This window comes from Macrotis lagotis, chromosome X (genome assembly GCF_037893015.1).
Source record: "Macrotis lagotis isolate mMagLag1 chromosome X, bilby.v1.9.chrom.fasta, whole genome shotgun sequence".
NCBI classification, from domain to species: domain Eukaryota; kingdom Metazoa; phylum Chordata; class Mammalia; order Peramelemorphia; family Peramelidae; genus Macrotis; species Macrotis lagotis.
Window position 1 is genome coordinate 385,805,549 of NC_133666.1, and position 26,641 is coordinate 385,832,189.

A 26,641-nucleotide genomic window follows, 5' to 3' on the forward strand; every position below is an offset into this window, starting at 1 on the left:
AAATCGGGTCTCAGACAGTTAATAATTACCTAGCTGTGTGGCCTTGGGCAAGCCACTTAACCCCATTTGCCTTGCAAAAACCTAAAAAACCAAACAAACAAAAAATCAATTGGGGGAAAAAATTTAAAAAAAATAATTGGGGGCAACTAGGTGGTACAGTGGATAGAGCACTGGCCCTGGAGTCAGGAGTACCTGAGTTCAAATCCGGCCTCAGACACTTAATAATTAGCTAGGTGTGTGGCCTTGGGGAAGCCACTTAACCCCATTTGCCTTTGCAAAACTTTAAAAAAATTAATTGAAACAATGGCATCAATAAAATAATAGGAAATAAAACACATAAATTATATCCTTTTCTTAATATTTATAATAAAATTAACTAGGAAGACAAGGAAAAAAGTCAATTCAAAATAGTCACAGAATACATAAAACATTTGACAGTCTACTCATGATGCCTGAAAAATATATTAATACAACTACAAAAGTCTTTACAGAAATTTCTAGTCACTGTTTATTTGGGTGAGTTTCCTCACTTTGTTGCAAAACACTGAATATCTACTGTACTAGTATGTTTATTTCTCTTTTACTTTTGTAACTCTAGCACTTAGAAGAGTCTGGCACAATGAGCTTAATTAATGCTTGTGGATTGACTGGTAGATTGGCAATATATATATATATATATATATATATATTTATATAATATAAATTCTTAATTGTTACCACTTAAAGGATATCATATCTGCAAAAAATAGTTTGTAATTCCCCCAAAATAATTAATTGAAAATTTTGAAGTTGATAGATATAACATAAAGAACCAAAATGTAACTGATTTTTATTTTATTGAAGTGCCAGATGTTCAGAGAATAATGAAAGAGAGCCTGTGTAAAAATGAGTTAAATTTTGATTCATGGTTTCCACCTTTTCATTTAGGGCAGCCTAAGAAAAGTGAAATAAATACATTCTTCCTCATCTCACCTTAAGATTGAGTCATCTCTAGACTCAGGACTCAGAAATATTAATCTCTCTTTATCTTTACAGAGAAGTTAAATCATGGGCTTGGCTGTCATTGTTAATCCTACTTTTTTTTAGCAAATCCTTTCCCATGTGTCTGTGCAGTTTACCCTTATTGAAGAGGAGAAAGAGGAGTTTACTAAACTGAAAGGATTTTTTAAATCCTTTGACTATTTGAATCATCTCCACAGCAGAACAATACAAAGAGGTGGGACTCAAAATCATGTAAGAATTGATTAAAGGAACCAATAAGGATTAGTCTTTGGAACGGAGGATTTAGGATGACACAATAGCTATCTTCAAATCATTCACACCTATATAGAAATTTTGGGGTTTCCAAAGTGCTTACTTCACAACAATATTACAGGGTAGGAAAGATCAGAGTAGTGACTAGTAAATAGGAGTAAATAGGGCTTTGATTCAAATATCAGGAGTAGCCAACACCCAGAAATCCAACTGCTCCCCAGAGAAGTTATTAAAGTCTCTATGATTCAATTGTCCCCACTCTCTCACCCAGAACTATTCAACCACTCCTAAGGATTTCATGACCATGGCATAACTCAAAAACGTCCTGGACTTTTTGAGGAAAAGATCACCTCCTCTCCTAGCAGAGGTTAACCTGCCTAGGTCAGACTGCTTCCTCCTCCCCAAGGATGAATTTGGCTATGATAAATAGTACATTACCCATTATTGATCCTTTTCAAGAAGGGGAAGAATGTTAAGGGAATTCCAGCTCATAGTAATATTAGTACAAGTTCCCTTTAAGCTCCCTACCAACTCTGAGGTTATACAATTCTACAAGTATTTCAAAAGAGAAGTTGGATAAGGTAAATTTTTAATTGCCTTGTTTAAGGGAAAGGATCGTAGGATTCCATATTAAGAATCTTCTATTTATTTTAGATCAGCAAAGCACATCATGTGAACATGTCCACAATAATTATTTGATAGCTTTGGTGACTGATTCAAACATGAATTTTCAAGAGATAAACTATTATCAGGTCATATCTTTAAGATGACTAATAGGATGAGAAGGTTGCAGTCATTATCAGCAAGAGGGAATGATCACCTTGATAAGACCATGAATCCAATAACCATGAAGATATCCACCTCAAGTCCTTGAGATACTCAATGACACTGTTCCTATAGTTGAAGCCATTAGTATGGGACAGACAGCAAATGTACTCTATTAGTTGAGCTCAGGCCCAGGACATTAGTTACGTACAATCCAACAGAATTATAGTTCCTATATGAACCTAAAGAAAGACAGTCAAGAAAGACAACGTGGGAAAAAAATTAAGATATAGTCTATATAGGGAGTACATATATAACTTTATTGTCAGTGTTTATTAAGCACTAACAATGTGCCTGACTGTGGGTAAAATGCTAAGGATACAAAGAAAGACAAAAGACAATCTCTGCCTTTGAGGAGCTCACAGTCTAATGAGGGAATATTACATATAAACTACAATGTAGAGTCAAACCATAAACAGTACAAATTGGAAATAATCCACCAAAGGGGGACATTAGAATTAAGAATGATCAGAGAGGGTGGAGCCAAGACAGCCATGTAAGGCAGGATTCTCCCTAATCTCTTGTTTCAAAATGAATTCTGGAGTGTCAGAACAAATAAAAGAGGTGAAATAATTTTCCATGTCCTTACTACTTAGAAGATTGACAGGAAAGGTCTTGTTTTACAGGAGCAAAAATCTGGTCTACCACAGATTGTATTTGGCAAGGCCCCAGTTCTATAAGACAGGTCAGAAGTGAGACCCTGGGACCCCAACCCAATGTAGCAATGAAGTCCCACAGCCCCAGGGTCTCAGAGAAATCCATCAATGAGGCCCTCTGTACTGGTACAACAGGTGATGAGGCTTTGCAACTCCTTGTGGAATCTAAATAGGAAGATTGGGATAATACCCACTACAACACAGAAGCAGAGTCCAACTTTAACAAAAGTCCCTGAAAGAAAATAATTCCTTAAAAATTAGAATTGGGTCCTTTCCTCACCACTTCCTGACGAACAGGTTTTGGGACTAACCTTTTGCTGCACCCTCCTCCTTCTCCTAGAGTGGCTCCTGTTTGTTTTCCCCCATTCCCTGCCAGAGCAATAAGTGGCATCTACCAGTGGGAAGGGAAGGAAAACTCAGCAGGAAAATGCCAACCAGCTTCCTGTTGTGTGAGAAGATCTGATTTGACAAATTCAAATGTGATTATGCAGACAGTTCTAGGAACAGATGAATGATCCTGTACCCATCTCTTCTCAACAGGAGAATGGTGCCAGAGTCAGGGAGAATATCCAGAAATCGCTGGCCAGAAGTACAAACACCAACTATTCCAGTGGCCCCAGTAGGGACCATAGTGAGCTGGTCAACAGAATTTCCAACCTAGAGGTAGAGAACTAGAGCCTTCAGAGTGTAGTTCAGGACCTACAGCTCATCATCTCCAAACTTGAGACCCAGCTGGGCTCCTCAGACTCAGCATGTGTTCCCAATACAGAAGATGATGCTGCCTACCACATCACCCACCAAGAAGGTAGGCACCCCAGCAGAGGATGATGAAGAAGACGATAATATTGACTTGTTTGGTAGTGATGATGAGGAAGCATTGACATCACTGCTCTCAACAAGATCTAAAATGGGTGTGAACCTGTAATTAAAATAAAGGCTGAGATTTGAGGTGCTTAGATCTGTTCTGGACTGGGATATTTAGGGAAGTAGGGCTGAGAAGGGCAACCTCTGAGGAAGATAGAAGTGGATCCTTGACCTTCCTTCCATGGGGGGAAAATAGGGCCTTCAAGAGATGCTTCGACTGGATTTGGGATAGATAATGGAATGATAAAGTGTGACCTCTATTGTGGCTAGTCCTCTGAGCCATTGACCAGACACCAGGATTGTCTACCCCACTTGGTACCCAGAAGTCCTGGAAAGTCAGAGGCTATAGAGCCTTAAAAGTGAATAAATGTAGAAAAATGGCCAAAGTCAAGTGGTCAAATGGGAGATACTGATTTCCTGAGACAACAAGAAACTGTTAAAATCAAAAGAATGAAAAAATAGACAAAATGAGAAATATTTCATTGGAAGAATTAAATGAGGCATTACTGATTTTCAGGTCTGTTGTTCCTTCTCAGTTTCATTTGCTGCCATTGCATGTCACAGTGTATATCATAATGAAGAAATCAGGCATTTCTCCTCAGTTGCAACTAACTGAAAATAACAACAACAACAAAAAAACTATTAAAATGACACAGAAGAAAGTTTTATGAAGACTTTGAGGAAGAAGACATGTTTGGAAAGCAGATTAAAGGGGAAAGCATATGGATTTAGAAATAGAAAAGACATTGAAGAATAGCTAACCCAATCCCTTTATTTTACACATGCCAACCAGGTCCTAGAGAATTAATTTGCCCAAGGTCACAAAAGAAGGAAAAGACAAAGAATTCAACTGATTTCAAATCCAGGGATTCTTCAAATTCTGTTTTATAGCTAAAGTTTTTATAATTTAATTGGTTTAAAAAAATTTTCATGAATAGACTGTCTTGATGGTCAGGAAGAATCTTTTGATAATCAAAAAGAATCACATCCATTTTTTATTTATATTTATACTTGCTGTGTGGCCCTGGACAATTTTCTAAAATTGTATGTACACAGAGGAAGTATAGCTCTGTATTGGTTGAAATAATCCTACAATGATCAAATCACACTTTCTGTTCAAAAAGAGGTTTATTAACCACCCAGAAGTGATTCTACCACTTGAATGAAGATGGTTGAGCTAGAAAATGTGCACTCCTGGCAAGTCGCAGAACAATCCTTGACTCTTCAGAAAAACAAGTCTAACTTGGACTGATGTCTTTCCAAAGAAAACTATAAAATAAGCAATTTCTTTTCATTGTAGATGCTAATTTGAATAGATTGTGGTCTTCCATTTATAGTCACTCCAACTAATTTTATATGGTATATTTATTCGTTTATTTAGCAAGTGGTTTAATTGCTTTATTAATCTAGGATTAGAAGACTAATAAATTGCTGGTTAAAGGAAAGTAACAATGGTAACAAAGCAAGGATAAAACATAAAAGGGGATGAAAAGGAGAAAAATAGCTCCATTATACCGCCCCCCACTGACTTTTGCCCTAACGGCTGTAGAGAGAGAACACACCCTATTTCTCCACCCCGGGTGATTTCCGGTCCCCAAGTGCAAGTTTCTCTGGACCCACCCCTTGTAGTCAAGCCTTCCCGACTATAGAAGTCACAGCTGCTGGGCTGCCTTGGCCTCAGAAGCTATCTTGTCTCATTGTAGGAAAGGTGACTGACTGTCTTCTCCAGTGTCCTCCATCCAGGTCCTGATCCGGTAAGATCACCCCTCCTGGGACCACATCAACAGAAAAAGGGGGGCTGCATGTGTGTGTGCGTGCGTGTGTGTGTGTGTACGCATCCAAAAATCTGCAGCGCTTAGCCCTGGAGACCCCTCCTTACGGCTACAGACTTTCCTCCAAGCCAAATAAAAGTCTGATTTGGCTGGGCAGATGCAAAGGAGAGAAAACCACTCAGTTGAGGACTTCCCCCCGCCCCCTTCCCTAGTTCTGGGAAGAACTGCCCGGTTCTGGTTCAGCGCCAACAGTACAAGACCGACCTGCCCGATGGGCAAACCTCGGCATCCAGCCGGCCCCGGGGCAGAGGGGTGAGGCCGCGGGGGCGATTTGGCCGGGAAGGAAGACTCTGTGAGCTCCGAGTCGCCCCTCCTCGCCCCTGCCCCCCGCACGGGCCACCACCCCGCTCCCCTTTTACGGGATCTTCTGGGCGGTCCCGGTCCGGTGAGAACCCGAGCTGGGCTAGGCAATTGGTTCCCTATGAAGAGAAAATGAAACTCTAGAACCCTAGAAACTCCGCTGAAGGGGTTCTCTTTCCTGCCTGGGGGAGAAGGGGTACGTAGGCAGGCTCGGAAACTACTCTTTTCTCCAAAGACAAAAATGAAATCCCAGATAAGGGGTGTATTCTTTCGGTCAGGCGTCTAGGCTGTGTCTGGGATGAGGGGGAGCAAGGGAAGGGTTGCTCTGGAAGACCCCGGGACCCCAAATTCTCCGAACTCTTCGTTTTTTTTCTCCCGTCCCTCAATAAGTCTTTCCTGGTTTCCCCGTGGAACCTCTAGGAATTCCTGGTTTTAAAATCCACAAATTCATTTTTTTTCAAAGTTTGAGCAAATGCAGGCTGTATAGGTGTGGAATCCTAAATCACTTTGCTCCCAAATGTTAGTGCTCACAAATTAATCTGGTAGTTGGGAAGGAGGAAGAAGGGAATGGGTAGGGCGCGGCCAATGTGACAGGTGGCTGAGGGAGGAGGAAAGGATAGATTTTTGTTAAATGATAAAAGTACATTTTTTTTCTAAAAAAGAAATTTATGCTGAATGTGAGGCATGCCAAGTTCAATGACAGTTCATGAAACATTTGCAGATCTACTGCAGTGTAAGAACATCATGCAAGGTTCTGGGAGAACTCCAGATTTGCTGATAATTTTTTGTCTCTGACATATACTGATTTTTTGTTACTGGGAAATTTGATTTCAAATGGGTCCTCAGAAACTTATTGTGTGACCTTGAACAAGTCACATAATCCCTATTGGCCTCAATTTTCCTCATCTGTAAAAAGTGCCTACATGCCAGAATCAAATGAGACAGAGCACTAATTATAATGATCTTTTCCATCTTCTAGCTCTTTTCCATATTCCTTTCTATTCCCAGCACCTAGCTTCCTGCTCTGCAATAGTAAGTGCTTTATAAATGCATGGTTAATTAAGAGGCAAAGTATGAATCTTGCAGGATTGTAGGAGGTATGACTCTTAGATAACTACAATACATGTGACATTTCATTGACAGAATTTAGGTTAAAAATATTAGATTTAACCACTTGTGTACATCTAATCCTATATATTGTCAAATCTTTAGTAAAGTAGAACCAGACATCATTGGGTTACGAACTGAACATTAGTCTTGGATTAGTCATCTTAGCTTTCCTCCCCCCCAATACATTTTATATATATATATATATATATATATATATATATATATATATATATATATATATATTAGAAATAGAAAGGTCTAAACAGGTTTGATTCCCTCCCTTCTTTTAGTTGTGATTATGGGGTTCTATAGTCTAGGCAGAACAGACTGAGGATAAGGAAAATGCTAACATTGTTTGGAATGGCACCAGGACATGTCACTGGATGTTATTTTTTTTTTTTTGTTGAAGTCTTAAACCATGGAACAACTGAGTGTGGCGAATACCCGATTTGCTGTTGATTTTTACAAGACATTGATTAAAACCCATCCAAAAGAAAACATCTTCGTCTCTCCACTTAGCATTTCGACAGCCCTGGCTATGGTACTTATGGGAGCCAAAGGTGACACTGCATTACAATTGTCAAAGGTCAGGAAATTATTTTCCTATTAATATGACAGTACTTTGCTGTATATACTACCAAATACTAGTTTTTCAGTTTGCAATGATTTGTTAAAATTAAATAGCATCATGTATCTTAATTATGGAGTCAAATTTCTTGAAAAAGCAACTCTCCAAGTATTGAGTTAACTTAATTTGACTTTTCCCTACAAGCAGAATTGACATGGGATGGACTTCTATTGTGGCTTTGCATATGGTGGTATGATAATCTAACATATACTGTTAGAATATACATCTTATTCAATTGGTTCTGTCAGACACACATGTACACATACACAGACACACAAATATTAACAGTTTAGATTAGGTAATAGAACTTTCAGGCCACCACTGTTTATAAGTTATGGTTCTATGGAATTTTTATGCCAGATCTGTGGTAGAGCATTCACAGTCTGATCAACTACAATCAGATACACTGTATCTTCACTTTAATAAAGTGATGCCATTTTGATCCTTTTGGAGAAGGAAGGACAACCAGTCAATTATAAGTAATGGAAATACTCTCCCAATAGGAAGGTTTTTGGAAACTTTTCTCCAGAAAATTTTCTTTAAAAATGGTAACCAACTATCTTTTTGGCATAATTTGGGTATCAGTCTACCTATAGTCACTGGGAATGAGCTAGTGACTTCAGGAGATTTCTCCTGACTTATGAGATGGTGATGTTCTCAAACCTATCATTGATAACACTTTTCTCCAATGGAAAGATCACTGAATTTGAAGTTAGAAAACCAAAGTTTATAACTATAAGGTTTATAACTCTAAAGCACTATATAAATGTATAAGTGTTCCTCACTATTACTGCTATTGCTAATAAAACTACTATTAGTGCCACATCACCACCAACACCAAAGTAGGAGCATCTAATTTAATATATAACTACATACTGAGTCGTAAACAAGATGATTTAACTGTATTTTTTTTCTACATGAGAAAATACAACTACATTTGAGCTTTCTTTTTATCAAGGACAATGGATTGTCCCTTTAGGAAGGGCAATGGATTATTTGAATAGGAAAAAAAGATGAAACTTGCTGGGAAGGGAACCATTTATGATCTGACTTTTTTCCAATTGTCTTTTTTTTTGGTAATAGACCCATTAGCTCAGCTTGGGAAGAAGTTTATGTCCTAAGATTTTACTTACTTATTCAAAAGCATCCTGCTATAGCTTATATAAGCAATATACTTATTATAGCTGATAATTAATAAAATATTTTTTCCTTACATGTTAAAAAGAACTTTAGACAAATTATTTTATGGAATTACATTACCTTGTATTTTAGTATTTTATATTGTAAAGGAAAGAGTTTCGCAAAGTAGCTAAAGGACTGTCCTTAGAGTCCAGATGCCCTACTTCACACATACTGGCTATGTAGTTGGGAAAGTCACTACATCTCTTATTGACTCAGGCAACTCTCTAAAATTCTGCACTACAGAAGGACTGCCTTTCTAATACATAAAAATTTGAGAGATTTCCATTCTAGGAGTTCCCAATCCAAGCTGAATCACATTCAGCCCCACCTCCTCCCCTATCCTACCCCATATGTATGTGTGAATATCTGCAAAAAATGTCCATACACATATAGACATGGAAATATTCACCCATACATCTATCTATATGGTACTACAGTTTAAAGAAGATCTAGGGATTTGTTTTTTTTACCTCTTTGTCCTAAAAAATAACTAAACAACTGTGAATCATTAATTGTAAACACCCATGTCCACCACCCTATGAATAACATGTACTTTGTATGGTTTTATAGAATTGTATAATGAATGAGTCAGCCCAGTCCTCATAAAAAGATCTAGCTCCTTTTGATAGAAATAACAACTGCATGTGTGTTTAAACTTAAAGTACTATTGGAATGTATTGGTATATGAAAAGATTCATTACTGATAATATTAGAGTAATAAAAGAAAGAGACATTCAATATAATTGTGTCTGTTTATAGAACATGACCCATTAATCCAGCTTATTAATTTCTCAGTAAAAAGTAATAGTATGTAATTCTTAACCACATATATAGAGGAGTTAAAATTTTTTAGCACACAATCAGTAAAGAATTTTGCTTTCATTTATTTGGTTCTACCACCCTGCAAAGAAAAGGCAAGGAGAAAGAGTGATTTATTAAATATTTTGTTCTTATGTGAATGTATAATCATTTATAGAAATTCAGAAGAACATTCTCTGGTGTTATAATTATTCATATCTTTATCAATGTAATTTTTCACTTTTATTTTTCATTTCTTTAAGCTTGATCACCAGTAAAAATATATAAAAAGGAGTTTCAGAAGTTATTAATGACAAAAATAGAGTAAATTAAATTGGTAGAAACTTAAAGGAATATCTTCCTATTTATAAAATAATTTTTAAAAAATTCCTTTATTTTTTTCTAAACAATTCAGACCTTTCATTTTGATGAAGTTGATGAAGTTCATTCAAGATTACAGAGCTTAAATACTAGTATTAACAAACGTGGAACTTCTTACATCCTGAAACTTGCTAACCGATTATTTGGAGAAAACACATACCATTTCCTTTCAGTAAGTATATTTGGGAGGAGTATATAAAGAGGAAACTTTCAATTTTCTTCCAGCATTTCTACTTTAGGTGTCATTAGAAAACTGAAAAAATACTACCACCAATTAGCTTAGTAGTACCATCCAACCAAGAAAAATGGATTGAGGAGCTAATCTGTGCAATGCTTGATATTTAAGGATAACATTTTAATAATAATTTAATAATTGTATTTATTAATTCAATTAATTTATGATTAATTTCATCATTTTATTAATAAAGAAATCATGGCATTCTCAAATGACAAAAATCTTCATGGTGTTCATGGTTTATATGCCCTTGGAAGAGGGATGTTCCTGAGGGTGGTAATGTAATCTAATTGGCTAACAATTAATAAGAGAATGAATAATTACTACGAGGGGCTAGGCCTATTCTAATGAGCTTTGATTATATCATTTATTTCTAAATTGTCTACCTTGGAGCAATCTGTTCAAGGAATTTAACATCATTCATATCTGAGAAGAATATGTTTCCCCTCTGGAGGAACAAGATTGTTAAGAAAGTTAATCTAATCTCATTGTCAGCAATGTCTTTCAGAGACTAAACTTTTGAAGTAAGGACTTTAGAAAAAGGGAGACTTCTGGATCTCCCCAAATCATTGGTTATTAATAATAGTTTCTTTCATATTTTATGCAAATATATGCACAGACATCTATATAATTTGAAACCATAATTATTTAAACCCCTTTTACACATTTAGCTTTGTGAATTTAGAATAATGATTTTTAAAATTTTAACATGACAGTGCACCTTACTATTATGCATGGCATGTCTGTTTTAGGATGATATTATCTTGTATCAGTCAAGATTGATAAAAGCTGTTCTTTTCCTTGACATGTTGGTCACCTGATCTGTCTCCATTAGATTTTTTCTCTTGGAGTCACATCAAAACTACTGTGTATGCATCAAATTCTTATTTTTTGGATGATTCCAAATCTAATCCTTTTGATTAAGGAACAGGAGCTGATAAAAATTTGCTGATTTTTGTATATATGTGTGTGTGAGTGTGTGTGTGTGTGTGTGTGTGTGTATGCCTATGTGCATATGCATGAACAGTGCACACAGAGGGCACAAAATTCAAAAATCAACTAAGAGTGATGCATATTTCAAGTTGGTCATTATCTTGAATTTTAATAAGGAACAAATATTTTCCAATATTAAATAATTGAACTTTCCAATTTTTTTGGTAAATTTATAGCTTTAGGAATTATAGTTATGTTTTGGGTGAGGTTAAAATTGCACTAAGACTTTTGGGATGCTGTTCACACATAGATACACATTTATATAATATATGCAAATGATAGTTTATAAAAGTCAGGATTATTATTTAATTACCATATAGTGTAATACAGATGAGCTCCAAAAAGAAATATTATTTTGATTTTCATGCTTTAATGTAAAAATTGCTTTGAAGAGCTGCAAATAAATGCTATACAATAAAATTATAGTGAAATCAACATGTTTAGATCAATTGAAATTAATTCTTTTAATGAGAGTTAAATTCTCAGATTTTAAAAATAGAAAAACAGGTGCTAATGCCCAAGCCATTATCAGTGCTCTCTAGGAAAGATCAAAGTCAATGTAAACACTCTCCATAGTTTTCAGTGTGAAAAACTGATGAAGATAAATCTTTTAAAAAGAATTCCTATATTTTTTGATGAATTGTATGTAGCTCCAGAGATAAACATAAGAGTTATCTGTTTCAGAATATATCGACCTGTGGGAATAAAGTTTTCTGTCACTTGCTTGGGAGGATTTTAAAACTACTCTAATCCCTATATTTAATCTTTCTTTTTTGTAGGAATTCTTGGATTCTATCCAAAAATTATATGGTGCTAAATTGGCCACTGTTGATTTTCAGCATGCTTCAGAAGATGCAAGGAAGGAGATTAACCAGTGGGTCAAAGAGCAAACAGAAGGTAAGAGTGCCTCAGGTATAAAATGGAACAAAATCTATTTAAATACACTGTGCATAAAGTCCTGGAGCATAAATACAATTGTTCATCTTTTCCTTTTATCATTTTACCATCTTTCCTCAATCTAAGCCTTATATCTCTCTGTTCCTCAACTGATGTCTATTATTTCTCCTTAGGCTCCTTAGGAAAAGTCATTGGAATATCCATGGAATTTGCCTTAATCATTGTCTGTTTATCTTAATAATTTCTAATGATCCTGGATTTGGAGTCAAGGACAATTGGGTTGGAATCTTGCCTCAGAAACTACCTTTGTGACCTTGGGCAAATATTTTAACTTTTCTGAACCTCAGGTTTTTCATTTGCAGAATAAGAGAGTAGGATTCAATAATCCTGGTGGGGGGGGTCACTTTGAGCTCTAAAATTCTTGCTAATAGAATCATATAAATTACCTGTTAGGGTCAAAAATGAAAGTTAATAAATTTAATCAGATTCTCTTTTGGTTATAGTTAGAACAAATTATTTAATGAGATTAACTGAATGATATTTTCCTTCCCAATAGCTAAGCTTTAGGGTCAAAATCAATATTAGAGGTTGAGTTGTAAGAATCAAGATTTTTTTTTAGATTTTTCAATGCAATGGGGTTAAGTAGCTTGCCCAAGGCCACACAGCTAGGTAATTATTAAGTGTCTGAGGTCAGATTTGAACTCAGGTACTCCTGACTCCAAGGCAGGTACTCTATCCACTGTGCCACCTAGCCACCCAAGAATCAAGTTTTTGAGAACATTCTAGATAATGTGATTTCAAATGACTTCAAAACATTTAAGTTAATATTTTTCTTTTTGTTATTCATTGATATGAATATTATGAGTCTTTTGGGGTCTAAGTAGAGTATATGCAGTGGGTTTTTTTCAGACTCTGCCTTGATTTATAACATTACTTTCCTAGTATATTTAATGGAATATTAGAATCCAGCAAGAAATAAAACCTCTCCATAAATATCCAGATTTTACCATGGAAATAAATGCCTATATTATATCACAAAAAATTCATTGCAATTACCACCCCTCTCTAACCATAGACTGCATAGGAAAAGTAATACGCTTTTAGAGATGAGATGAAAAGCCTTTTAAATTTTTAATATTGTATTTCATACACTTGAAGAAGTGATTGACTAATGACTTAAAATAACTCTGACAAGGAATGATTTAATTTAAATTTGTAATTACCAACTGAAGTGTCAGATCTATTGTTAATGGACTGATATCTAGAACTACTTGACTCTAGAAGCTTGTTCTATCTTGGCTTTGGATACCACTTCCTTTCTTTGTGGTTTATGTGTAATACATGGTTGAACAGCTTATTTTCTGATTTAGTGTATTGGGATTCTAAGTACAACTTTTATCATGTAGTCCTCTGCATGCCTGTAGGGGATTGATTCTGACATGTGCAAAGTCAAGTATTGCTCAATTCAGTTATATCATAGTTTTGATGAGTTTATACTTGGTGCTTACATACACACACACACACACACACACACACACACACACACACACACATATATATATATATATACATATATGAATTAATAAATTATCTTATTCACTTTTCAGGTAAAATTCCAGAACTATTGGTTTCAGGTACAGTAGATAGCCTGACTAAACTTGTCCTGGTAAATGCCATCTATTTCAAAGGAAATTGGGAGGACAAATTTGATGAAGCACAGACTACTGATACACCATTTAGATTAAACAAGGTAAGGGGGGGTAGGGATACAATAAAAAGCCTTTTTTTTTAATCTAGGACTATATGTGTGTATGCTTTTTTTTAAAAAAAAGCATTCTTCATGTTATTCTGGGTTATTTTTTTTTGTATGTATCTGAATGTGCAGAGAGAAAAAAAATCAGTGAAAATGATGTATCAGAAAAAGAAGCTGCCCTTTGGTTATATCAAAGCTCTCAAATGTCGAGTCTTAGAACTTCCTTACAAGGGCAATGAGCTGAGCATGATCATTCTGCTACCAGACGATATTGAAGATAATTCTACTGGCCTGGAAGAGGTATTGTTGACACTTTAGATACCTTATAATTTTTTCTTTGGACACACTGATTTTTCATATAGCACTAGACTCCAGATCATGGGGGCACAAAGCAGATTTCATACCACAACTAAAATCAATGAAACTCCATGAAGATATTTCTTGTTGTTCAATCATTTTCCAGTTGTCTGACTCTTCATAACTCCATTTGGAGTTTTCTTTGCAAAAATCCTGGAATGATTTGCCATTTTCTTCTCCAGCTCATTTTAGAGACAAGGAGTAGAGGAAAACCAGGTTAAATGACTTTCCCATGGTCACCCAGCTAGTAAGTGGCTGAGGCTGAATTTAAATTCAGGAAGATAAATTTTCCTAGTTATAAGCCCAGTGCATTATCCAATGCACTACCTAATAAATTTTTTTCATATTTACTTTCATTCATAATTCTTTAGAAGTTGCTATCAGAGCTCCCTAATAAGATGCTTCAGTAATCTAAAGGCTCTTGAGTTGTGCTTAAGCCATGATTTTAAGTAGATTTAAGCTTTGTGGTTTTGGAAAGAGCCTAAAGCAAATTGACTCAGTTCAATTTACTGATGTATTTTTTCATTTTGTTTTTGTTTTTGCAAGGCAATGGGATTAAGTGACTTGTCCAAAGTCATACACCTGGTACATAGCAAGTGTCTCAGGTAGCATTTGAACTAAGGTCCACCAGAATCCAGGGCTGGTGCTCTATCCACTGTGCTACCTACCTATCCCTAATTTATTGATTTTTAAATTATTTTTATTACAGCTTCAAAAGAGAGATAGACTGGGGCAGCTAGTTGGCATAGTGGATAAAGCACCGGCCTTGGAGTCAGGAGTACCGGGTTTCAAATCCAGTATCAGACATTTAATAATTACCTAGCTGTGTGGCCTTGGGCAAGCCACTTAACCCCATTTGCCTTGCAAAAACCTAAAAAAAAGAGAGATAGACAGAGAGAGAGAGAGATAATACCATCTGGATTTAGATGAGAAGAAAAACAAAAAAGAGAAAAAAATCTTTTCGAAGTACGGTGTTGCCATTGGGAAATAATGATAATTTTTTTTTCCTCTGGCAAAGTTCAGGTCATATGTTATTTTTTAAACTACAATCATGGGATTGAACTAAGTGACAACAGAAAAAGAAGACTCTTGCACTCCTTTAAGTTTATTTTTCCACAGATAAGCAGGCAGCCTGGTATAAAAGATAAAGAGAATTAGCATCACAACATTTAGGTTAAACTCATAGCTTTTCTGTTTGCTATTATGTATCCTTGAACAATCAATCAAACAGCAGTAATTTATTAAACATGGATTTGAATACTAGGGATATAAAGAAAAAATTTTGAGAAATAAGATGGTTGCTACTTTTAAATAGCAAATTTGCTTACTCTAGAGACAATTGATAAAAAAAAAGTCAGTTATAGCTTCAACATTGCATTTCTTTATGTTTAAAATGAAACTTTGGACTGGATGATCCCCAAGAAGTCTTCTAACTTGAAATACTGTAATTCTGTGAATGTAGGTTTTATTACCACTAATACAGTAATTTGGACATAATAAGAGCTCAGAAATATTTGTATAGATCACCTACCCAATTACTATTCCCTTGGACTGTCACTTGGAAATATACCTAGCAATTCATCAGTAGCCAATCTGCTGGCTAAGAATTTAGTCCTTATAAAGAAATCAGTTTTGTGAAAGGAAAGGAATGAGGCAACTTCTCTGTCTTGTCCATTCGTATAAATAATAATTGTAATCATTTTGTCAATTCACCTTTCTCAGCATGTAAGGCACTACAGTTATTAAGGTTCTACTCTTCCATCTTTCTAATTTCAGATTGAAAAGCAGCTCTCTATGGAAAAGTTGAAAGAATGGACAGATCGTAAAAATATGGATTATATTGATGTTCATGTGCGTCTGCCCAGATTCAAGATGGAAAATACCTACAACCTCAACTCAGATTTAGAAAGAATGGGTCTGTGTGATCTTTTTAGCAGGGGTAAGGCTGATCTGTCTGGAATGTCAGGAAACAGAGATCTCTTTATTTCTAAGATTGTCCATAAGTCTTTTGTGGAAGTGAATGAAGAGGGCACTGAGGCAGCAGCTGCCACTGCTGGTATTGCAGAATTTGCCATGTTGATGCCAGAAGAAGAGTTTACTGCTGACCATCCATTCCTATTCTTAATCCGTCACAATGACACAGAAAACATCTTATTCTTTGGTAGATTGTCTTCTCCATAAAACCTTTGTAAATGCAAATTGGAAAAAAACATCAAATTTTAATATTTGAATTTTGAAAAATGACTTATTTTCAATATAGAACTGTCTCAATAAATGTGTTGTTCAGAACCACATTTTAAGTTCATTTTGCTGATTAAAGTCACAAAATTTCACATGAATCTATTTCTGTATTTATTTTTGTTTCAAAGCTGTAAGCATTTTGTTGAAATGAATAAAGTGGTTAGATTGTTGTCTGGAATGGGCTCTCACCTATCAGAACTAGAGAATAATTTGCTTCAGATGGGATTGTGGAGATTTAATAAATCTCCACAATAAATATTGACTAGGTGATGTCTAGGTCCATGAAATTATGCTCTATACTTGGGCTAAAAAGACAAAAAAAATTCAGTCCTCACCTTATGGAGCTTGGGGTGGAGGGGTAGAGAAAGGGGACATTGCAGAACATGTGAGCAATCAAGTAGAGTGTGTAGGTAGAAAGAACTAATATGATAAAGAGATGTACTCTTTGTTATCACTTTCTTTTTTACAAATGGCATCTATGAGACATCTTTCAAATAAAAACATCAACATTCCTGATTGTACAACAGTAACATATTTAAATATTGTGCTCAGGTTTGCAAAATGCTTTACTCACATTATCTTATGTTAGTGACAAGGTGACAAGTAATGACAAGTAATAAAGTAAATAATTATAGGCATTATTCTCACCATTTTATGGAAGAAAATGAATGACTGATTCCTTTTTTTTCACAAGTTATTTATTTTTCACATTACTTCAACTGTCTTGTAAAACTCAACATAATCCTCCCTTCCCTCCCATAAAGATAGAGGAACCTCAAGAAAAATAAAGAGGTGAGCCACCCAGTAGTAAGTTGCCTAGCAGCTGTGACCAGTGTGCTCAGCCAATGGAAAGTAAGGAGGTGGGGGGAGAATTTTGAGGTCTCTCTCTCTGGCCCTGGGATAGGACTCTTGTGCTTGTCCATATTCAGACCCTGGTTGCTGTCTGGGATCCCCCTCATTGCCATCCACAGACCAGAGCATAGGCAGGAGATCAGTCAGAGCCTCACATACTGAAGTCTCAAAAGCTTGGGAAGCACCCCAAATCAGACACAGGCTGGGGAAATGACTAAACAGGAAAAAAAGGAATGATAGACAATTACTTTGGTCCCATGGAGGACCAAAATACACAATCTGAAGATGAGAAAGTCCAAGCTTCTGCATCTAAGGACTCTAAGAATTATAGATGTTGGGCTCAGGCTATGATAGAGTTCAAAAAAAGATTTTGAAAATGAAATAAGGGAGGTAGATGAAAAATTGGGAAAATAAATGAGAGAGATGCAAGAAAAACATGAAAATGCAGTCAGTAGCTTAGTCAAGGAGATCCAAAAAATGCTGAAATAACATACTAAAAAATTTGTTTAAATCAAATGGAAAAAACAGTTCAAAAAAGTTAATAAGGAGAAAAATAACTTAAAAAGCAGAACTGGCCAGATGGAAAAGGAGATAAGAAAGCTCTCTGAAGAAAATCAATCCTTCAAATTTAGAATGGAGCTAAAGGAAGCTGATGGCTTTGTGAGAAATCAAGAAACAATAAAAACAATATCAAAAGAATGAAAAACTAGAAGAAAAACATGAAATATCTTATTGAAAAAACAATTGATCTGGAAAACAGATGCAGAAGAGATAATTTAAAAATTATCAGACTACCTGCAAATCATGATCAGGAAAACAGCCTTGACTTCATTTTGAAAGAATTTCTACAGGAAATTGTCCTGATATCCTAGAAGCAGAGGGCAAAATAGAAATTGAGAGAATCCACCAATCTCCTCTAGAAAGAGATCCAAAAACAAAACAGCCCCCCCAGGAATATTATAGCCAAGTTCCAGAACTCCCAAGTCAAAGAGAAAATACTACAAGCAGCCAGAACAAAACAATTCAAATATTGTGGTGCTGCAGTCAGGATTACCTAGGACTTAGCAGCATCCACATTAAGATTTTGTAGGGCTTGGAATATAACATTCCAGAAGTCAAAAGAGCTTGGAATGCAACTGAGAATCAACTACCCAGCAAAAGTGAACATCCTCTTCCAGAGAAAAAGATGAACTTTCAATGAAACAGGGAAATTTCAAATGTTCCTGTTAAAATGACCAGAGCTGAGCAGAAAGTTTGACTCAGGTGAAGCATACAGAGGATAGACGAGAAGGATAAATTATGAGGGATTTAATGACAATGAACTTCCTGTATTCCTGCATGGGAAGATGATACTGATAATATGCATATGAGCCTTCTCATTAATTAGAGCAGTAATCAGGAGCTTTTATAGTCACGACACAGGAAAGAGCTGAATTTGAAGGTATAATATATTTTTAAAATGGAGTCAATGGGTGAAAAGGAAATGTACTGGGAGAAAGAAAAGGAGAGGTCAAATAGACAAAGATGTGTCATGTACAAGAATCAAGAAATAGCTTTTGCAATGGTATGGAAGGGGGGAAGGTGAGGGGGATTGAGGGAAATTCATTCTCATCAGAAATGGCTCAGAAAGGAAAGAACAATATATATACATATGTATATATGTATATATGTATATATATGTATATATGTATATATGTATATATATATGTATATATATGTATATATATATATATATATACTTAATAGGGCATAGAAATCTAAAAGAAAAGGAGAGAAAGGGAATGGGAGAAAGGTAACGGGGGAAGGGGGGGAGTGAGGGGATAGAGGAGATGGTAGATTGCAGGAGAGGATCGTCAGATATAATACATTTTCTTTTTTTACTTTTTACAAGGTGGTGGGATTGGATGACTTGTCTGTGACCACGGGGCCAGGTGGTTGCTGGGTCTCTGGGGGGGGAATGTAGGCTTGGGGCCTCTTGGCCCCAGGCCTGGTTCTCTGTCCACTGCACCACTCAGCTACTCTACAGCACATCTTAGAAGAGGGATAGAGTAAAAGGAGAGAGAAAATATAATACATGGTAGTGGGGAGGAATGGATGGAGGAAATTACAATCAGCAACAGTAACTGTGGAAAAAAATATAGAAGTAACTTCCGTGATGGACTTATGATAAAGAACGTGATCCACCCAAGACAGAGCTGATGGCAGTGAGGAGAAATGGATGGAGGGAATTACAATCAGCAATATCAACTGTGGGAGTAACTTCTCTAATGGACGTAAGGTAAGTAATGTGATCCTCCACAGAGGCAGAGCTGATGGTATCAGAACACAGACTGAAGCACATTTTTTTCTTTTTCTTTCACTTTATTTCTCATGAGATTTTTCTTTTTTTGTGGGGGGTAGGGGGAATTATGTTTACTCTTACAGCAAGATTATTTTAGTAATGTATAAATAAATAAAAAAGTAAATTAAAAAAGAGTAAGCTAAAGTGAGAAGGAAAAAAGTGTACTTCATTCTGCATTCAGATACCATCAGTACTGTCTTTGGGATGAATCACATTCTTTAGCATAAGTCCATCAGAGAAGTTACTTCAATATTTTTCCCACAGTTGCTATATATATATATTTCCCTGCATCTTGTTCCTCCCCATCCCCATTGATTCTATTCTCTCTCTCCTTTCACTCTTTCCCTCCTCAAAAGTGTGTTGTATTTGATGACCCTCTCCCATGATCTTCCCTCTCTTCTTTCACCTATGTCTCCCTCCCCTCCCCAGGTGCCATTTTCCCCATTCCTTTCCTGATTTTTTTTTCCCCCTTTAGAATGGAAAAAATATTTCTTAAGGACTTGTTATGTGACCAAATACTGGCCCAAGTCCCTGTCTCAAGGAGCTTACAATCTAATGGGGGACAAAATATAAAGGAGAGGGATGACTAACATTATGATGTAGGAAATCATAGAGATAGTTAATGAGTCATTGAGTAGTCAGTTGACATGGTACTTTCCTAGAGGCAATAGTAGTATTATTTTTTTAATGTTCCTGGAGCATAAAGTAGAAATGGGAAAGGGGTAAACTTGCAGCAGCATGACAGGGTGATATCTAACTGTCCAGATGAAGTGCTGGGCTAGAGAAGTGGGTTTGGAGCCAAGTCAAAGCAGCTAGGCAAATAGCGACTAGAAGGTAGCATAGTAGTAAGATTTGTCACTTCCTTCTCTAACTCATTTTACAGATGAGCAGGTTTAACTGACTTGTCCAGTTACAGAACTAGTAAGTATCTGAGTGAGACTGGATTTGCATTTGTGTGTGTGCATGCGTGTGTGTGTGTGTGTGTGTGTGTACGTGTGTGCATGAGTGCGTGCGTGTGTGTGTGTGTGTGTGTGTGTGTGTGTCTAAGAGAGTCAGGTGACAATTCCATAGAAATGAATTATCACAAGAGTAATTTTGATTGAAGGTGGTAGACTTCTTATGTTTCCAAATTCTTTGAGAGTTTTCATAAAACATGCAAGGTATTTTCTAATAGTAGGATAGTTCTTCAATAATCAATTTCATATTGGTGTATCTCTTTTCAGTATTTCTCTGAAGTACCTAATCAGGGAAGAAAGACTGGGGAAGTAGGCTAGCAGCAGCTAAAGACCTGCTTACAGAGATGGAGGATTGCAAAGTTCTTGCTCAAAAAAACTAATTCCCCTGCAAGTAGCTCCACAGCTTCTTCTTCTTAATCATCCATATGAGACTCTGGTTTATTTTGTTTGCATTCAACTGTTAGTGAGAAAATGGGGAGCTGGGTGGTGAATTTGATAGAGTGCTAGACCTGGAGTCTAGAGAACATGTGTTCAAATCTAGCCTCAGAAAATTGTGATGGATATTTTGTAAAAGAAATTCATTCTTTGTTTCTTTTGGTGCAGATAGATATTTTTTTAATTTTTTTTGCAAGGAAAATGGGGTTAAGTGGCTTGCCCAAGGCCATACAGCTAGGTAATTATTAAGTGTCTGAGACCGGATTTGAACTCAGGTACTCATGACTCCAGGGCTGTGCCACCTAGCCACCCCCAGGTGTATATAGATATTGAGAGCTCTTCCATGAAAAAAATAATTTGATTAGATAAAGTACTATACATTGTTATTTTAATATTATTATTATTTTATTATTCATTGAATTCTATGCTAGAGAGTTCAAAGTTGTTTTTTAAGAGGTCAAAGGAAATTTACTGAAGTTATTTGAGTAAAAGTGTGAATAGACCACATTTGTTTCATTCTTAGGCCCTAAATTTCAGTGGATCCTGATTTACTTTTCAATTTTCCAAATTCTTAGTTTGGCATTCAAGGACTATTATGCTCTAACCTCAAATATGGCAGTATATATAGTAACTTTGGTTATTGACTTCCCCTAGAATATAATTGCAGGAAAGTATAATTTCTGACTGCCCAGAGTAATTTTCTTTAATGAGATTGCCTTATAGAATATGTCAAAGTTAAGAAACAGTTACTTAGAATCCTCAGACCTGGCATCTTCATCATCATTGGGGTCATCATTGTCATCATTATTTTCTTCCTCCTCATCATCACTAAACCCTACATACAACTTGAATTTTACTGTCTAACAATATTGAAAAATATCAGAGACCAGTCCTTTATGAGTCATTTGATTTATGCATTCAGATTCTTCAAATCAGGCAGTGAAGTTAAGGCCAGAATGAACAAACAGGACAAAAAAAATTTCACCAAATTATGGTTTAGAGCCAGAGGGTCCAATTTGGTTTACTGCCCAGAGATGTTACATAGAAGTAGATCACTTAAAGGAAGTAGTTTCTCAAGGTAATTTGAGAAATGGTGAGAAGGAAGTAATATACTGATTATTACAAAATAAACAAAACCAGGCTCAATATTTCAAACTTCTTACATAAATCAGGTTCTTTAGATACAGAAGTTCCTCATACTTTTATAATCTACAAAGGAAGGACTGCAATATTTTGTAACCTAGAATTTGGAGTCTACCATTTAGCTTTCAACAGCCTCTTCTAATTTTATAAAGAAAAGTTTAATCTAGAATACTTGTTAACTCTTCACTTACTGACTCCCCTTATTAAGCCTCAGGATGGAACTGTAATACAAGAAAAAGAGGATAAAAGAAGTAGCATTCAGCTCAGACAAGCTTAAATTAGATTATGAACTGCCTGGAAATGGTTTTCAAAGAAATTTCTGGGGAGTACATTTTTGAGGTAGATTTTCATCTTCTTCTGGGTGTCCCAAGCAACTCAAAATTGAATCTGCAGTTAAAATTAGATTTGGAATTACTGAAAACTTAATTTGAAGTGACACAGAAAGAAATATTAAAATAGAGATATTTTGGGTCCAGGAATTGCCTTTAGATGACTTACCCAGGACCACATAATAACTGGAATTTGAAGGTGACTCTTCACTATTTCCATGTTTAGCCAACTCTTTCTATTATAATAAACTGCATCATTCTTACTTTTGGGTCTCACAGCAATCCAATGAGATACATATTTAAAATAGTCTCCTTCATTTACAAATGAGGAAACAGACTCAGAGAACTCAGAATCATCTATCAGGGAGCTTGGTAAAACTTTAGTACCATCTGGTCATAACTCTCATTTTACAGATGATAAAATATAGAGGTTACGTGACTTGGCCCTAGTCATACATCTAGAAAAATGTGAAAGACAAAATATGAATCTATGTCTTTTGAACTCCAAGCCTGTCACTCTCTTCTTTTGTTTCGATATATAAAGCTTTGTTGTAACATAATTATTCTGTATTAGCTATGACTTTCACACTATAAAAATATAATTGAATAGTTATGACAGGTTATTTGGGGTTTTTTGAATTATAAATATTTTATTTATTTTGAGTTTTACAATTTTTCCCCTAATCTTACTTCCCCTCCCCCCCACAGAGGGAAATTTTCCAGTCTTTACATTGTTTTCATGGTATACATTGACCCAAATTAAATGTGAAGAGAGAGAAATCATATACTTAAGGAAGAAACAAAAAAGTATAAGAGATAGCAAGATCAGGCAATAAGATATAAGATTTTTTTTTCTAAATTAAAGGAAATAGTCCTTGGTCTTTGTTCAAACTCCACAGTTCTTTCTCTGGATACAGATGGTATTCTCCATTGCAGACAGCCCCAAATTGTCCCTAATTGTTGCACTGATGGAAGGAGCAAGTCCATCAAGGTTGATCATTGCTCTCATTTTTCTGTTAGAGTGTAAAATGTTTTTCTTTTTCTGCTCATCTCACTCAGCATTAGTTCATGCAAATCCCTCCAGGCTTCCCTTAATTCCCATCCCTCCTGGTTTCTGATAGAACAATAGTGTTCCAAGACATACATATACCACACTTTGCTAAGCCATTCCCCAATTGAAAGACATTTACTTGATTTCCAATTCTTTGCCACCACAAACAGAGCTGCTATGAATATTTTTATATAAGTGATGTTTTTATCCTTTTCGATCATCTCCTCAGGGTATAGACCCAAGTAGTGGTATTTCTGGGTCAAAGAGTATGCACATTTTGGTTGCCCTTTGGGTGTAGTTCCAAATTGCTCTCCAGAAAGGTTGGATGAGTTTACAGCTCCACCAACCATTTAATGGTGTCCCAGATTTCCCACAGCCCTTCCAACAATGATCATTGTCCTTTCTGGTCATATTGGCCGATCTGAGACACCTCTCAGAGGTGGTACCTCAGAGAAGCTTTAATTTGTATTTCTCTAATAAGTAATGATTTAGAGCAATTTTTCATATGACAATGGATTGCTTTGATCTCCTCATCTGTAAATTGCCTTTGCATATCCTTTGACCATTTGTCAATTGAGGAAATGGCTTTTTAAAAAAAAATTAAGACTCAGTTCTTTGTATATTTTACAAATGAGTCCTTTGTCAGAAACATTAGTTGTAAAGATTGTTTCCCAGTTTACTACATTTCTTTTGATCTTGCTTACAGTGGTTTTGTCTGTGCAAAAGCTTTTTAATTTAATGTAATCAAAGTCATCTAGTTTCTTTTTAGTGATGCTCTCCATATCTTCCTTAGTCATAAACTTTTTCCTTTTCCATAGATCTGACAGGTAAACTACTTGTTCTTCTAGTTTTCTTATAATATTGTTTTTTATGTCTAAATCCTGTATCCATTTTGATCTTATCTTGGTATAGGATGTGAGGTGTTGGTCTAATCTAAGTTTCTTCCATACTAATTTCTAATTTTCCCATCAGTTTTAATCGAAGAGAGAGTTTTTATTCTAATAGCTGGACTCTTTGGGTTTATCAAACAGCAGGTTGCTATAATTGTTTCCCGCTGTTGTACCTAGTCTATTCCACTGGTCCACCACTCTATTTCTTAGCCAATACTAGACAGTTTTGATGACTGATGCTTTATAATATAATTTTAGATCAGGTAGGGCTAAGCCACCTTCTTTTGCACTTTTTTGCATTGAATCCCTGTAAATTCTTGACTTTTTATTTCTCTGAATGAATTTACTTACAACTTTTTGTAACTCATTAAAGTAATTTTTTGGAATTTTGATTGGTAGGGAACTAAACAAGTAGTTTAATTTTGGTAGAATTGTCATTTTTATTATATTAGCTCAACCTATCCATGTTTGCCCAGTTATTTAAATCTGATTTAATTTGTGTGAGAAGTGTTTTGTAATTGTTTTCAAAAAGTTTCTGAGTCTGCCTTGGCAAATAGACTCCCAGGTATTTTGTCTGAGGTTACTTTGAATGGTATTTCTCTTTCTATCTCTTCTTTCTGTATTTTGCTAGTCATATATAGAAAAGTTGAGGATTTTTGAGGGTTTATTTTATATCCTGCAACTTTGCTAAAATTGCTAATTGTTTCCCGTAGTTTTTTTGGATGATTTCTTGGGATTCTCTAGGTATACCATCATGTCATCTTGCAAAGAGTGAGAGTTTTGTCACTTCCTACCCAATTATATTTCCTTCAATTTCTTTTTCTTATCTAATTGCTGAAGTTAATATTTCTAATACGATAAAAAAATATGGAATGCCACAAGAATGTGTATGTCATCCTTGCGCAGGGGCCATGCTAATCTTCTCTGTATTGTTCCAGTTTTAGTATATGTGCTGCCGAAGTGAGCACCCTATCACTCTCTTCAACCACATACTGCCTTTATTAGTGCATTTTTCTCCCAACCAATTGAATTTCATCTTCAATAATTCTTTAATCTCTCTTGATTGATCTTAGAAAAATTTATCAAGTTTCCTCCCTATAACTGGAACTCTGGAAATTGCACAGAAATGGACATCAGGATGGGAATTGTTAAATTCTTTCCCTAATTCCAAAACAAAAACCTCCATAACATATCTTGTCCCTGCTAGTATCTAAGAGCAACAACAAAAATATTGTGCTTGGCAGGTGAACGTTTAAGAAGGAATAAGAAGAGGTCTAAAACAGATTTTTTTGTTCAGTGAATGAATGAATGATTCCTTAGAGCACAATTAGGAGTGATGAGTAAAAATTGTAAGAAGATAAATTTCAGGGAAATTCTTGGATGTTGATACTAGTCTAAGGGTTAAACGTTTTTGGTCAATGTATTGTTAGAAATACAGATCTCATGACCACTGACAGAGATATGAGTCTCATGACCAAGGAAACCTCCCTTCTAATGGAGCATTGCAGTTGGATCCAAAAGTCCTAATTTGATCCTTCATTAGCAGTTGATGAATTGAAGGGACATAATAAAAGAGGGATTCCCTGTCCCTGGGGCAGGAGATTCAGCCCCTCAGTCCTGAAGGCAGGATATCCTGCCTGCAAAGATGGGTACCAGTCCCAGTCATGAACAGTCATTATTTCACATCATGAAAGAATTATGAAATTAATCTAATAATAATTTATTCATATTCATATTCAAATAATCATTTATTCATCAATTATATATAGGAAGAACAACAGACCAGAGTGCCAATAACTACTTTAAAAGATTTTCAATACATATAAGTGGTGCAATGGATAGAGTACTGGGTGTGGAGACAGGAAGACTTCTCTTTGTGAGCTCAAATTTGACCTCAGACATTTACTATGTGACCCTTGACAAGTCAGTTAACTTTGTTTCCATCATTTTCCTCATCTGTAAAATGAGCTGGAAAAGAAAATAGCAAACCACTCCAGTAACCTTACCAAGAAAACTCCAGATAGATCCATAGAGAGTTGAAAATGACTAAAAATGACTGAATTTGTTTTTCAATTTCCATATACCATTTGGTTTGTTTTTCTACCTTAACCACATACTATAGATAAAAATAGATGGAACATTTTATGGATAAGAGGAAAATCTTTAATGACCTGACATGTATAACGAGTCTTGTCTCTTGATATTCTCAGACATTTCAAACAGGAAAAGCATGGTTTAAAAGTTTCTTTTCATCTACTAAAGAATTTCTATATATAAAAGTCTCCATCCAATTAGAATATTTAGAATCAATTACTAAAATGCATTTAATGTCTGTATC

The 26,641-nt window shown here is 35.6% G+C and overlaps 1 protein-coding gene and 1 non-coding gene across 2 annotated transcripts; one reads left to right on the forward strand and one right to left on the reverse strand.

Moving 5' to 3' along the window:
* Positions 1 to 5,208: 5,208 nt before the first annotated feature.
* On the forward strand, positions 5,209 to 16,404 carry LOC141497817 (leukocyte elastase inhibitor-like). The gene is made up of 7 exons (XM_074200643.1): positions 5,209 to 5,353; positions 7,251 to 7,427; positions 9,865 to 10,002; positions 11,838 to 11,955; positions 13,563 to 13,705; positions 13,841 to 14,008; positions 15,842 to 16,404. Exons 2-7 carry the CDS (start codon positions 7,260 to 7,262, stop codon positions 16,244 to 16,246), a joined length of 1,140 nt encoding a protein of 379 aa, XP_074056744.1. The 5' UTR covers positions 5,209 to 5,353; positions 7,251 to 7,259; the 3' UTR covers positions 16,247 to 16,404.
* An 8,760-nt stretch (positions 16,405 to 25,164) lies between these two features.
* Positions 25,165 to 25,271, reverse strand: LOC141503581 (U6 spliceosomal RNA). The gene has a single exon (XR_012472927.1). It is a non-coding gene; the product is annotated as a U6 spliceosomal RNA (small nuclear RNA).
* Between the last annotated feature and the right edge of the window lie 1,370 nt (positions 25,272 to 26,641).